At 42.7% G+C, this 14,375-nt stretch overlaps 1 protein-coding gene across 1 annotated transcript in view; it reads left to right on the top strand.

Moving 5' to 3' along the window:
* Positions 1 to 14,375, top strand: part of RARG (retinoic acid receptor gamma) — a 153,588-nt gene that overhangs the window by 43,781 nt on the left and 95,432 nt on the right. Inside the window, exon 2 of the mRNA XM_087710564.1 lies at positions 13,310 to 13,650. Coding sequence (XP_087566690.1) covers positions 13,476 to 13,650 — 175 coding nt within the window. The 5' untranslated portion in view covers positions 13,310 to 13,475. The remainder of the gene's footprint in view (positions 1 to 13,309; positions 13,651 to 14,375) is intronic.

The following is a 14,375-nucleotide window of genomic DNA, read 5'->3' as shown; positions in this document are numbered from 1 at the left end:
GCACAGAAAGAGATGGTATGTAAACCCCAGATGCCCTTGAACCTATTTTCTTTGTGTATGGATCAGGCTTCATTCTTCTTAATTGCTTTCTATCAATTTTCCCCCCTTTGCATATTGCATTATTGAAGGGAGAGAGTTATTTTTGGCATGGAAACCATTAATGGCTAGTGCTGCCCACCTCAGGAATGTGGCATTGCCAGTGGTGAAGGGGCAACCCCTTTGGGGCTTGTTTTGTTTTTGTGGCTCAAGCTTGTAGGCCTAGTTCCGTTTGGGATAAGTTGGAGAGTCAGTTCCTGTGTTTTATTTTCTGTGGGCTCTAAACTAGCCATACCTATAGTAAGTTACTTCCAGATTGTGAACTGATAGCTTCAAAACAAGATGACTGTCTACATGCAAATGGCTGTGTGTGTGTGTGTGTGTGTGTGTGTGTGCGCGCGCACACACACACACACACACACACAAGCACATGTTTTATTATTTCAATAACCCATTTCATAGCAAAATGCTAGGACTAGTTTGCAAATATACACACGATAATATAGACTTCTCAACCTGCTGTCCTCCAGATGTGTTAGTTTACCAACTCCTAAATTTTCCTACATACCATAGCCATGCAAAATGGGAAGTCTATGTGTTACAATTCAGCATCTGGAGACCTGATTACAAATCTGTGCCCCTGGTCAATATTTATATACCACTGTCCTGGGAGAGAAGCTCATTTAGCATAAACAGTGTTCACCATGTTCATAAGGAGAAGTTTCCCATCCAGTTACAAAAATTCCCACAAATAAAAATGTTCTGTTTTCGCTTGTTCAGGAGCTCTATTTCTAGTTTTGACCTTTTATCTATCATAGGAACAAAAACAACACAATGTTTTAGGATAGGGTGTTCAAGAGGATCAGTGACAATAATATACACACATACAAATTACTACATTAGTAAATTGTGATGTTTTTGATGAGAGGCCACCACTAGTCTTTCCATAACCCTAGTTTTTTTGTCCAAGATAATATTAATAATAATCTATTTCACAGCATTTTTGTGTAGATAACAGGATAAAGAGTGTGGAATATTGTTTTAAGTCCTTGTTGTGCATTGAAAATAGCTTATGAATAGGAGTCAACTTATTAGGAGCCGTGGTGGTGCAGTGATTAGAATGGAGTATTGCAGGCAAACTCACTGCTTTCCGCCAGGAGTTCAATCCTGACGGGTTCAAGGTTGACTCAGCCTTTCATCCTTCTAAGTTGGTAAAATGAGGACCTAGATTGTTGGGGGCAACAATCTGACACTGTAAATTGCTCAGATAGTGCTGTAAAGCATTATGGGGTAGTCTAAGTGCTATTGCATTTCCTATTTTCTTTTTGCAGATCCACCTAATATTCTGTTATTTGGACCACAGGGAAAAAATCTTCAATACTAGTAAAATAAAAGTTTCCATGTGTATATTGTAAGTCACATTTGGGAAATTTCCTTTCTTCTTTCCCCCAACATTTAAAGATTATTTACAATTGATTCCAAGATTGGACAAGGGGAGGAGAAGACAGGGATTTTCCATCTTCTGAAACAGTGAAAATAGTTTCAGGTATTGTTACATACTGTATATTCTTGGCAAAAAAAAACCCTCTTGTAGATAATAGAAAGGCTGTTTTGAAGCCCTGCATTCTTTTATTTTGGCTGAGCGTATTACAATGAAGCTAGTTATTGTGCTTAATTTACCATGGTTTATTTCTTTATACGATTTGTGAATGCAACAGTGGCTTATTTTTTTAAGCTACTTTGCTTATGATATCGTCCTGTAAAAAGGAATTGAAAAGAACCATTAAAAATAATCTCTCAGTGTTGCATTTAACTCTAATAACAAAACACTGTCCATAATCTCATATTTCCTTCCTTTTCTTCACCCTTTACAGGAAGAAATGACTTTTTTAAAAAAAATATTTTTATCAAAGATTTTCACAGAAGTAATGATAAAATGATGTCAGGAAAAAAGAAAAGATGAGAAAACCATGAAATAGAACAAATATGTATAAAAAGAAAAGACGTGATTTCTGATCTTCTTTATAGCAGTTACAAACTTATTTCTCCTCCTTTCCTCCCCTTAAAATTACATCATAGTTCCATTCTCTGCATATTCAACCTTTTTTAATCAGCAGATCCATAAATCACCAGTGCATTTTTTCCATTTTCAGCAAAAAGCGCATAAGAAATTTCCAGTCTTTAATAAAAGTGAGAAACTAACTTTTCCAAATGCTACAAATGATAGTGTAAACAATAGCTTGTAACTGGCTTACCTTTCTGCCTTTCTGTAGTTGGAGGAAATGACCAGTTGTTGTGACCTCTCATCTTCACTTATTCTTTGAGCAGCCCATTGTATATCTAGCTGGAATTAAACAAAGGGAAACAATATTTAAGTATTGTGTATTTATTTGTCAATTTGTTCCCCTCCCCCCAACACAAAGACATTAATGTTAAAATATTAGATCTGTCGCACATTATGAGTACCATTTGGACTCTGAACTGTATTAGGAATCAATGCAGTAAGAGTCAATATGCATAGTAGTCAGGATCTTGAAATTATTATGATAATTGTTATGCAGTATAGGAGATTTAGGAGGGACCCTGTGGCTCAGTGGCTAAGACACTGAGCTTGTCGATCAGAAAGGTCAGCGGTTCAAATCCCTAGTGCCGCATAATGGAGTGGGCTCCCGTTACTTGTCCCAGCTTCTGCCAACCTAGAAGTTCGAAAGCATGTAAAATTGCAAGTAGAAAAGTAGGAACCACCTTTAGTGGGAAGGTAACAGTGTTCTGTGCGCCTTCGGTGTTTAGTCATGCCGGCCACATGACCACGGAGACATCTTTGGACAGTGCTCGCCCTTCAGCTTTGAAATGGAGATGAGCACCGTCCCCTAGAGTTGGGAATGACTAGCACATATGTGCGAGGGGAACCTTTACCTTTTCCTATAGAGGACTTAGAATTCTAAGGTTTTGAGCAGGAAAAGCTACATACGGTATTGGTCTGATGATCAAGGCAGTAATATTTTTAGTTCCAGTCCTAAGTAATTGAGATTATGTTTATTATAGGAATTAAGATGAAAAAAGCAGAATTGCAAAACAAGTGACAAACAGCAACTGCAGTTCAGATACCTTGGTTCAATAGTTGATCTTCCATTATAAATAATGTGGCAGCCAGGATAACTTCTTATTGCAGAGTCAGAAAAATAATGCTCCTAGGCATGACCTCTTTATAACCTGATGACCCAGAAATTATAGTAAAAGAATTTCTGTTGTCCCAATATTATGATTTGAGGAACCTGGCTCAGCTTTTCTGGTTGGCAATATACCGTGGCTAAGGTCTTAAATGGAAACTAACATGTGTTTCTAGGGGACAGGCTGGAATCTTTTTAAAAATAAATTCTCTTAGCATCCAATTTTTAACAAGAAAGAGAGGCTTTTGAGAAGCAAATGGTTACTTTTCCCCTTGAAAGAATTTTGCAAGATCTGTGTTTACCAAAAGGCAGAATGTTAATTATTTTTATTTGTTTTGGAGTGGGAAATGAAATTTAAAAAGGACACAGAGAACTCATTCCATTATGGGCATTGAAGTCTGTGGAAAATACAAAGCAGGGCAGTTTAGCGCCAGAGGATTTCAGTGCCTTGGCCATGAGTAGTGACTGCCTTGATAACATTTGTATATTTCTTATAAATCCCTTTTACTGTAACCAATGCCCACTATATGCCAACTCAATTTTTTACACATTCCTGGCATTGTGTTATTTCCTTCTTCTCTAGACTATTCCATTTCTTTTTAAGATATGTATAAGAGAGAGAGAGGGAGAGAGAGAGGGAGAAAGCACACTTTTTCCATGGTTGGAACACTTTGAAAGCCATCAGAGCTAGCACGGCAACTTTTGTCCCAGTTTAGATCCAATCTCCCACCTCTATTTCTTTCCTCACTTCTTGATACAACTTATTTTTTCCTCACCTCTCAAATTCTGACTACTCCAGAGACATTATTGACAGGAAAGGAAAGTTTAGGAGCTTTTTATTTTTTTTAATGGAAGTTAGGAATGTTATGTGCTCAGTGTTCCCTTACTAGTTGTGACTGCCAGAATGCTTTGGAGAAGAAATCAAATTGTAGTTAGGGGTTGTTGTTATTACAACTAGAGAAGGTCTCATTTATGCATGTAAGAGCCTCACTTTCTTGAAGCTGTAATACAGACATGCAGCAACTAAAAATTAGGAACAAGCAGATTAAATGCTTGTATGTGAATTATTATTCTAAGGTGTTCTGGTTAGCCAATCTGATGTGGTAATGTGATAGATATTTTCGTGGCACGACATAACCGCGAACGTCAAAAGCGCGCAGACAACACCGCGGCGCTAAAACCGCGATGTCAAAAGCGCACCGACAACAGCGCGCCGACAACAGCGCAATTTAACTTAAGGTAAGGTTTAGGGTTAGGTTTAGGGTTAGGTTTAGGGTTAGGTTTAGGGTTAGGTTTAGGGTTAGGTTTAGGGTTAGGTTTAGGGTTAGGTTTAGGGTTAGGTTTAGGGTTAGGTTTAGGGTTAGGTTTAGGGTTATGTTACAGTGCGCTTCTGTCGGCGCGCTGTTGTCGGCGCGCTGTTGTCACGCGGTTTTGACGGTGCGGTTTTGTCACCGGGCTTTAGTCACACGCGCTTTAGTCTACCACGGTTTTGTGGTGGAACCAGATATTTTTAGGATCAGCTGCAGTGTATGGAGAATGGAGAGCAGAGTCACCATATGGATATCAATTTAATAAATTTGGGACAACAATTTGGATGTGGAACAGAAGGTTGAAAGTTGCTATCTCCATTGCTAATCCCTCTTATGCCTTTGTTGCCATATCCTGCGGTCATATGAGATCCTTCAAAGGCAATAGATGATAAAGCCTAAGAGATATAATATACCTTAAGACTGCCCTTGAACTGTGTTGGAATAAGGAGAAAAACTATGTTAACAAATAAGAATGACTTAAATCCATTTCCCACACATAGTATGAGACGAAGGCAATAACAAATGCAGAAAAAAGGTGTTTCAAGTGGGATCCAGAGTGTCAAGTCAAAGTGTTTTCTGCTAGGACAGGAGATGAAGTCCAAAACCTGCTGGATAGAAATGATGGTGCTATATTCTGGCACATCTGAAATGGCACAGTTTGAGGAAGCCACTTTTATGCTATTAATTGTCAAAAGAAAATTGTGAGACTAGAATGTGGAGAAGGCTGATTCGAGATACTGCAGGTTTTTTTTAACATATTAAATAGATTCATGTGTAGTTAACCTGCTTTGCTTACTAGGATTAGAAACTCTGTGTTTTAAGCATGTATTAGCATTTTCTAAAGTCAACTTGACATCTCACCAGAAAAACTGTGGAGCTGTCAAGTCAGGTTTCATGGAACTCTCCCTCCCCCCATATATTCTACTTAGTTAATTAGGAAAAGAGATTATATACGTTTTGTTTCATTGATACTTGAAGCATGTAGCATCATGGAAGTTTACATTCCTGATGGTGCTGAGAATCTGTACTACAGATTGGTAACCAACTCTCTTTCTTGCTACATCTTCTTCAGAAATTGTGGATTCGACCAAGAAAATGTGCTTTAAACTAGTGTAGGTGTATAAAGTAGCTCTTCAGCCACACGATATTTGCATAACTTCATGGAGATTCATATCACGTGCATCGGAGAATGAAACTGGGTTATTTTCCCTCCAGGAAGATTTTATCCAAAACAGTTTGAAAGCACTTTGGAGATCTTGTTGGAAGACAGGTTATGGCAAGCAGCCTCTGGGAACTTTGGCAGTCAGAGATCATGGACAATGCACAGACATGTTAATTTTGGTTGCGAAGGAGAGGTGTCTATAAAACCGAATCTCAGGGATCCATTTACGACAAGAGTTTTTGCTATACAGAATGCAACAGTATTCATTCCTCTCCCTTAGCCTGATAGTCTTTTCAGCTGTACTGGCTAGAAATAAAGGGAGGAGTAACTCAACACATCTTGAGGAAAGCTTCCACAGCTTGGGGAAAGTGGTATTAGCAGAAGGCATAAATCAGGCGGATGCAGGCACTTATGATAAGAAAATATGAACTTCATCTCTTAAATTGCCATGGAAGAGAGCTTCAAGAAGAATAAAGATTGCCATGAATCTTGAATATTTTTCTTTGATTTCCGCCCCTTGAATTATAGCTTCTAAGAACCATTCTTTTAATTTAGACATCCCTAAATCCATTGCTGGCTTCTTTCATGCTCATAGCATGGGATTCGCTGCTGGTATTGCCTTCATGTTCTACCTAACTAACCAGGTTGATCTTGTAAAAAAAAATCCCTTTCAAGTTTTCTGATTGTGTAAATGTCACAATAAGCATTTCTTTTTATATATATATATTTTTAAAAAACTATCTCCAGCTCCTTCTCTTGGCTTTTCTCCTCACAACCTCAGCTGCCTTCTACCCCAGCAGAAAAGCTAGGTATCCAGTTTGGGGGTTTTTGTGTTTGTTTCCACACTTTTTCTCTTCCTGTTAAGATGCGGTTGATTATTTGAATTTTTCCCGCAGAAAGGGTATGTTGGGAAAACATGAAGGAAATGGATATTTGGGTCATATGAAATAGGAAGAAAGGGGCTGGGAAGGGCGGGAGGATGAGGGGAGGAATTGGTATTTTACCAAAAAAATAAAGGCTATTAGATGTGTTAGTGCAGGATGTCATTTGGAGGTTATTGTGAAACGAATGCCAGAGTTCAGGCTGCTGCCTTGCTTAGGCTGAACCTGGCCTCTGATTTCTGTTCTTTTGAAATAACTGTAAGCTCTTCACAGTCAGAGACTGGTCTGCCTCCTTGTGCGAGTGTGAGACTGTGCCACGGAGAACACAGCAACACAAAAAGCCTTTGACTGAGATGGCTCCACGCAGCTCAGAGCTATTATATCAGCTGTTCCCTATGTATTTTTAATATATTCTTTAATCTTTTAAACAGAACTGATTTCTTAGAAACGTGCCCCCCGGTCTACTGAGATACGTGCTTCTTTGTCTATAAGGGCTAGGAAGAATTCGGGAAGCCGGAGAATATATGGATTTCAGCGCCTCCGGGTGGGATCTATTCCCCACCCACCCCCCAAAAAAGAAGGGACCCCCTTAGAGTGACCGCCGGGTGACCCTCACATTCCCATCCACGGTTGGGGCAGTTGAAAAGGCTGGGCTCCCGCTAACTGCAAGGGAGTCCAATGCACGCCTGGAATTAAGCTGAACTCCGTACGGAGATCTGAGGCGGGCGAAGTGGAGCCTCGCCTTGGTTTTTCTTGACGTTGCTGCCATTGGGAAACGCGCCCTTCCGTCACCCCCTTTTCTCTCCGCCGCCCCCACTTTCCCACTGTGCCAGGAGGCAACTGCGCCCCAAGCTTGCTGGCAGGAGTTCGCGTTGTTTTCTTTCAGTGGGTTTCTTTTCCCGGTTTCCGTGCGCTTGGACACCTCAGCCTGACGGCGCGTTTATTTTTGGAACGCGAGCTTCCAGAGAGAGAGAGAGGCCCTCACATATGGAAAAGTTTACGGAAATGAAGCCTTTAAGTTAGCTTGCTCGCTTGAAATCTCGTGGCTTTTAGCTGCTCAGGGCACTTGGCAGGACCCGCGGCAGCGGGGACGGGGAAGGGTGGGGGTTTGGGGAGGCGGGCGGTGCGGAGTCTCAACCCGAGGCTTTGCAAGTTTTTAAAGGGGCCGAGCGCAAAGCGGTGCCCCTCCGCCCTCCCCGTCCTCGTGGGCAGATTTGGCCAGGGCAGCGGAAGGGCTCGAGCCAGAAATGAGCCAGAGAGAGAGAGCGATTGGCGAGAGGCGGGGTCTTGGCTGGATGACAGAAGGATGGGACGCTGCCTGCGAGGAAAGCCCACGCGGCACCGAAGTTACACGGCGGCAGAGTATTTCTGTCCACCCACCGACCCTCCCCGCTCCACTGCAATATAGGAGAGAAAGATGGTTGAGGCAACGTATATATGAGCTGCATATAAGCCCCCCTCAAATTGGCCCCACTCTTGGGTGGAACGCCATCCATTTGGGAGAAGAAAAATGAAAGACAGGGAGGGGAGGAGGATGCAAAAGACCGACCCGGGGCACAAAGGCTCGGAGCAGAGGGGAGAGGAGGTGGGCGCGCGTCTGTGTGTGTGCTGTGCGCGTGCAAACCCAATTCAGAGGCCGGGAGTCTTAAGAAAAGGGAGGGGAATGGGGGGGGAGGTGAAGAGTGAGTGATGGGCTGGGGGGTGGGGGGGTGGCGGTGGCAGGGGGTAGGTCGGGAAAGCAGCGCCTCCTCGGAGTCGGCAGGAAAAGGCGCTGCCTGGGCTGTTGTAAATTAGGCCTGTGGTGTTGGGTTCCATGTGGAAGATGTGAGCTCACATTCTACCCCCAGGGTGGGTACAGCCCCAGCCAAGGGCTGGCAGCAAGAACATAAGCTTCATTTATCTGGGAACCTGAAATGACTCTTGATTTAAATCATATGGTAAAAAGCACCCAAGGAAGAAGAAAGAACAACATCAGCAAAAAAGAAACAAAAAAAAACCCAACCCTCCCCTATTTTTGGAAATGGTTCAAGAGGGGAACACACACACACACACACACACACACACACACACACACACGAGAGAGAGAGAGAGAGAGAGAGAGAGAGAGAGAGAGAGAGAGAGAGAGAGAGAGAGAGAGAGAGAGAGAGAGAGAGAGAGAGAGAGAGAGAGAGAGAGAGAGAGAGAGAGAGAGAGAGAGAGAGAGAGAGAGAGAGAGAGCACTTAAAGGGCCAGTCTCTCTGCTTTCTGCTGCAGAATGTGGCAGCAAACAGACCCCAGTGGTTCAATTCCACATCTTTTCAATTCCACATCACCAACAATTGCATCTGTGGATTGGGGCTAAATCTGAGAATGTGTCTGGCTCAGAATGTATGAAAAGAGACATTATGTCGTCTTGGGAAGGAGGGCTTTTAAAACAAAGAACTCATATTGCCAGTATATAAATCTGGTCACTGAAGGGAATCTCTATTTTGGTGGGGTAGTATTAAACCAAAGAAAACAACTGGAATGTGTCTATGCCGATCTCCATTTGAAGGAGAGGTTTGTATTTTTATTAACTTGCACCTCGAGGAGTGGGGTGATAGAGGGGATAATTTGATTCTTTTTCTGGAGGAAAAATCTTCAAATTGACTTGTATTTTTTTTAAAAAAATACTATATGCTTATTTGCTCCCTTGATGCCAAAGGCACCGCATTCAATCTCTGCAAGATAATTTTTGCATTCTCTTTTTCTAGCAGGCAATTCTGATCCTGAAAAACAGGAAGCAGTGGGTGCCCTCGCTCATGTGCTGAGTGCTTTTGCCTTATCACAGAACAATCCTAACCAATTTCACAAACGTTTTGGATTTGGGACTGTATTCTAAAAACCAGGCCAAGAGCGGGGAGGGGAAGATGGACAAGCTTCAGCACCAACAATTCTTATTTTGGAAATGAATCGCAATTTATGTGTGTCTAGCTTCTTTCCCTTTTTAAAAACTCTTTAAAACAAAAAGCAAAAAAAATCCGGGCCTTTTACCTATGGTTTTAAGAGCATTAAATCAATAAAACTTTGGTTGGAGTGGGGATAAGTAGCATCAAGAGTTTATTCTGGTAAAATTCATTGTGTGTCACACTGCTGGTTTCAAATAAGTAGCAAGGGAGACACCCCCCCCCCCCCAAATGGTAATACTAGGATGAGCTACCAGAGATCAGGGTGTTTTAAATACATATTCCTAGAGCCTTTTTATATATACCTATCAAGTGTGGGACGCGGTGGCTCAGTGGCTAAGACGCTGAGCTTGTTGATCAGGAAAGGTCAGCAGTTTGGCGGTTAGCGCCATGTAACAGAGTGAGCACCGGTTACTTGTCCCTAGCAGTTCGAAAGCATGTAAAAATGCAAGTAGAAAAATAGGGATGACCTTTGATGGAAAGGTAACAGTGTTCTGTGCACCTTCGGTATTTAGTCATGCCGGCCACATGACCACGAAGACGTCTTCGGACAGTGCTGGCTCTTCGGCTTTGAAACAGAGATGAGCACTGTCCTCTAGAGTCGGGAACGATTAGCACATACGTGCGAGGCGAACCTTTACCTTTATCAAGAATCAGTGTGGTGATTTCTTGCCATAACATGTGTAACTTTTTCTAAGAAAGGCTTGGCATAACCAACCTGCTTGCCAAAAACTGCCTCTGTGCAGTTCATGTCTGTCACTGAAACACACGTTAAGTCCTTGACTCTCTCCAAATGTGAAGTATGTCCCTCTGTGACAGGATAGAATCCATTCCTGCTACAAAACTTTCTAGCTTTTCTAGGCATATATTGCCTATTCCTTTCTTTTGCCTTGGTAGACACTCTTCTAATTGGTTTGTTCTTAAAATCTTTTAGGAAGGGAAGAATTTGGAACCTTCAAAATCCCTGGGGTTATTCACGTCTAAGGAGGAAAGAACCCCCCCCCCATTTTCACATCAAAAGCATTGGATTCTACTTAAAAGTTCAGTCAGATACAGTGATATGCATATTGCAGTTTTATTCAGTCCCTGAAAGAGGGGGGTGGGATGCTTTAAGCAGAACACACCTGCTTAGCAGAACTATATATAGGTTGTCCTTGACTTAAAACAGTTCCTTTAGTGACTGTTCAAAGTCACTTATGACTGTTTATCACACGACTGTTGTAGCATTCCCACAGCCACAGGATCAAAATTCAGAGGCTTGGCAACTGACTCATATTTATGACGGTTGCAGCGTCCTAGGGCCATGTGATCACCTTTTGCGACCTTCTGAAAAGCAAAGTCAATGGGGAAGCCAGATTCACTTAACAACCATGTAACTAACTTAACTACCACAGTGATTCACTTAACAGCTGTGACAAGAAAGGTTTTAAAATGGAGGAAAACTTATTTAACTGATGTCTCTCTTAGCGACAGGAATTTTGGGCTCAATTGTCGTAAGTCAAGGACTGTCTGTAAAGTGAAAACGCTCTTAGCAGGACAGTCAATTTAATTTGCCTTCCTGTGTGTCTGTTGATGCACTTTGGCAGATGGACTCAAAAGTATTTTAAGTGGGGTGTGTGAGAAGATCACTATAAAATAGGTAATAGTGTCATTGTTTTTCATTATTTAGAACATCTTCATATTACATTAGGCAGATAGAGGAGATCAGGAGTGTTTAAGCAATAGCCTGCTCAGATACACCCCCACACCATCTTCCTAATCCTGCTGCTTACACCAATTTTCCTGCCTCTCTGAAATTCTCAGAATATTCCCATTATCTTTCCATTATTCTCAAGAGTGGCCAGGCCATCTCTGATCTCCACTGGAACTACTAACTTCCTGCCAAACCACTTTCCATCACAAACAAACAAACAGGCCAGTTCCTGCAAGCTTAAATAAACTGGCAAGATAACACACCTGGGAAAATCTCAGTATAGATCCTCAGAAGTGAGGATCACATGAGTATCCGTGAGTTAGATTCTTTAAATCAAGGATGGGGGGAAATAATGGCCTCTTTATGACTTGTGGTCTTCAACTCCCAGAATTCCTGAGCCATCCAGCCCTCAGGCTCAGGAATTCTGGGAATTCATGTGCCATAAAGGGGCCATCATTCATCATGTGTGCTCTAAAAGATGGTCTGTTCAGTTTCAATAACAAGGACCAGGTTTTGCCTCCATCATTACAGAATACTACAAAGTATAGTGTTGCCTTTGGTGTCTACAGAGATTGTCCCAAAGGTGCTTTTCCAAAAGGCAACTGGACATTCTTGCTTTTTTTTTCTTTGAAAACATTATAAATCCTCCCAATCAGTCAGTTAGAACTGAAGAAGTTTCTTGGATGAGAAGTGTAACGTTTTCAAAGAAAAAAAAACTAAGAAAGTCCAAAAGTTGCCTTTTGGAAAACCACCTTTGGAAGATTCACTTTTGTATAGTAGTCTGGAGAAAACTTTGATTGAGGTGTATTCTCTGTGATAGACCCATAGTTTTCATATACAAAGTTCAAGAGTCCATCTTTGAGCTAGAAAAGTTTCTGTGTGAAAATCTGCAGAGCTTTTTCAAAATAGACCAGCCTTTTGCAACCTGGTTCCCTTCAAATGGGTTAATTACAACAATTATCATCCTCAACCAGTATGGCTAATATCTTGGGGAGTTACAGCCTTCCCAAGATACACCAAGATGGGAAGGCTGGGTAGGCAGTATTTAGAAATATTGATTTCCTGAGGGAGGGGAGCTGGTGGAAGAGAGGCCTTTTCCATCAATAGTTTTGTTGGCCGCATTCTGCTTTTGTTTTGTTTCCACCCAGTGGGTGGCCCTAAGAAGTGTGTTTTCTTCTTTTGACTAATTTCTCCTTGCTCTGTGAAGCCCTACCGTGAACTGCAGTGGGAGCCAGACATTGTCACCTTTCTCTCCTCATTTCTTATATTTCCACAATAAAACTTTTTTTCCTGTCCCTGTTTCTTCTCTCCCCCCTGCTTTCTGGCAGTTAAGAATGAGACGTAGACACGAGAGGTGGGTTGCTCCCAGTTTGGCCTCGTTAGGCCGAACCGGTAGTGGCAGTGGCGGGAGGCTCTGATCACCCACCCGGACGCTTCTACGCATGCGCAGAAGTGTTGCGTGCGTGTGAGCATGAGTGAACCGGTAGTAAACCGGTTAGCAAACCATCACTGATAGGTACGGTCTGATCAGTGGTAGGATTCAATTTTTTTTTACTACCAGTTCTGTGGGCGTGGCTTGGTGGGCGCGGCAGGGGAAAGATACTGCAAAATCCCCATTCCCTCCCCACCCCGCTAACCTGCTTTCCAGCTATATTCTCCGGTTCAGGGCAACAAAAGAAGATCAGCTGGGAGGCAGTGGGGGCGGGGCCAGCCTATTTGCCGGTTCTCCGAACTGCTCAAATTCCGCTACCGGTTTTCCAGAACCTGTCAGAACTGGATTAATACCACCTTTGTGTCTGATACATATTTGTTCATTTATTAAATTTGTGTGCCCCCAAAGATTCTGGGTGGCTCACAAGTAAAAAAAGAAAAAAGAAAATACAATAAAAACTAAGAATAAAAGAGGGCGGCAATGGCAAAAAGGCTAAAACCCAGAGGGGTTGGGATGGGAGTAGGGATGAGTTCTTTCTCTACCTCATGGTTGGTTGGTTTGCTTGTTTTTTTGCAAGTGTTTCCCAGCTCCCATCTCTTCCTGGTAACCATCCTGGATGGCAATGGAGAAACAAGAGTGCTGGGAGTGGGCTGTTTTTCTCTACAGTTGAATACTACTAATGTCAATTCATTCCCTTGCAGGACTGCATCCGAAGGAGGCGGGAGAGGAATGGCCTTCTGCCTTTGAACGACATACTTGCAAAAGCCACAATCATGGGACCATCTGCCTGGAGCACTGTCAGCACCAACCAGCTTTCTTAAGAGGAGTTCTTCATTTTCTCATGCATTGACTTTCCTATTCTCAGTCATGGCTGTAAACAAGGAGAGAGGCTGCTCGGGTGGGGCTCCTCTGGCTCATGTAAATGGCTTCCCCCCTGCTGTATACCCCTTCCCTTTCCCTAACCCACATTTCGAGGTGCTGACCAATGGAGGCTACTTCAGGAGCTACCCTACCGACCTGCCGAAGGAGATGGCATCACTGTGTAAGTCCCTTGAAAGGAAAGGGTGATGGTGGGGGGGGGGAACTGGCACAGGACTGGGTGTAGTTGGGATGTTGGTTCCACACTCTAAAGACCAGAGATGGGTTGCTGCTGGTTCGGCCCAGGAGCAAACTGGTTGTGGCAGCAGCGGGAGACTCTGCCCACCCACCCAGATGTTTCTGTGCATGCACAGAAGCGTCACGAGCGTGCACGCAAGCACAAGCAAACCGGTACCACCGGGATTTGTAACCCACCTCTGCTAAAGACTATCAGGACTCAAAACCTTGTCTAGCATTGGGGGTAAATTTGGTTTGAGTGCTGTCCAAGTGGGGCATAATGCAGTGGGAGAGATATTGTTGGGTACGGATTTATTTCTGCTTTTAAGTTGTTTCTCTCCACAACACCAGTCATAGCAAACAACTAAGATTTAAACTGCACAGGCTAAAAGTTTGTGAGTAGCAGTAGGCTTGTTTCAACACTGTAATGAATTAATGCCTTGGATATCTCCTGGTACCCCGGCACTTATTTTGGATTACGACACTGGCCATCCACAGCCAGAACATTTCATTTTGCTGGGGTGATGGGAATTGTAATTCAATGCATTTGTAGATCATAAAGATAGGGGTGATAGCTGTGAATCAATATTTCGAGCCAGGAACTTGGTTCAGCCCACTCACTTTCTCAAGTTGTTTCTCATGTGTGACATTTTAATTAACGCCTGCACTGTA

This window comes from Thamnophis sirtalis, unplaced genomic scaffold (genome assembly GCF_051295495.1).
Source record: "Thamnophis sirtalis isolate CommonGarterSnake01/CBP01778 unplaced genomic scaffold, rThaSir2_p1.2 scaffold_3, whole genome shotgun sequence".
Taxonomy (NCBI): domain Eukaryota; kingdom Metazoa; phylum Chordata; class Lepidosauria; order Squamata; family Natricidae; genus Thamnophis; species Thamnophis sirtalis.
The sequence above is the reverse complement of the archived record's forward strand: the minus strand, read 5'-3'. Positions and strand labels throughout refer to the sequence as shown.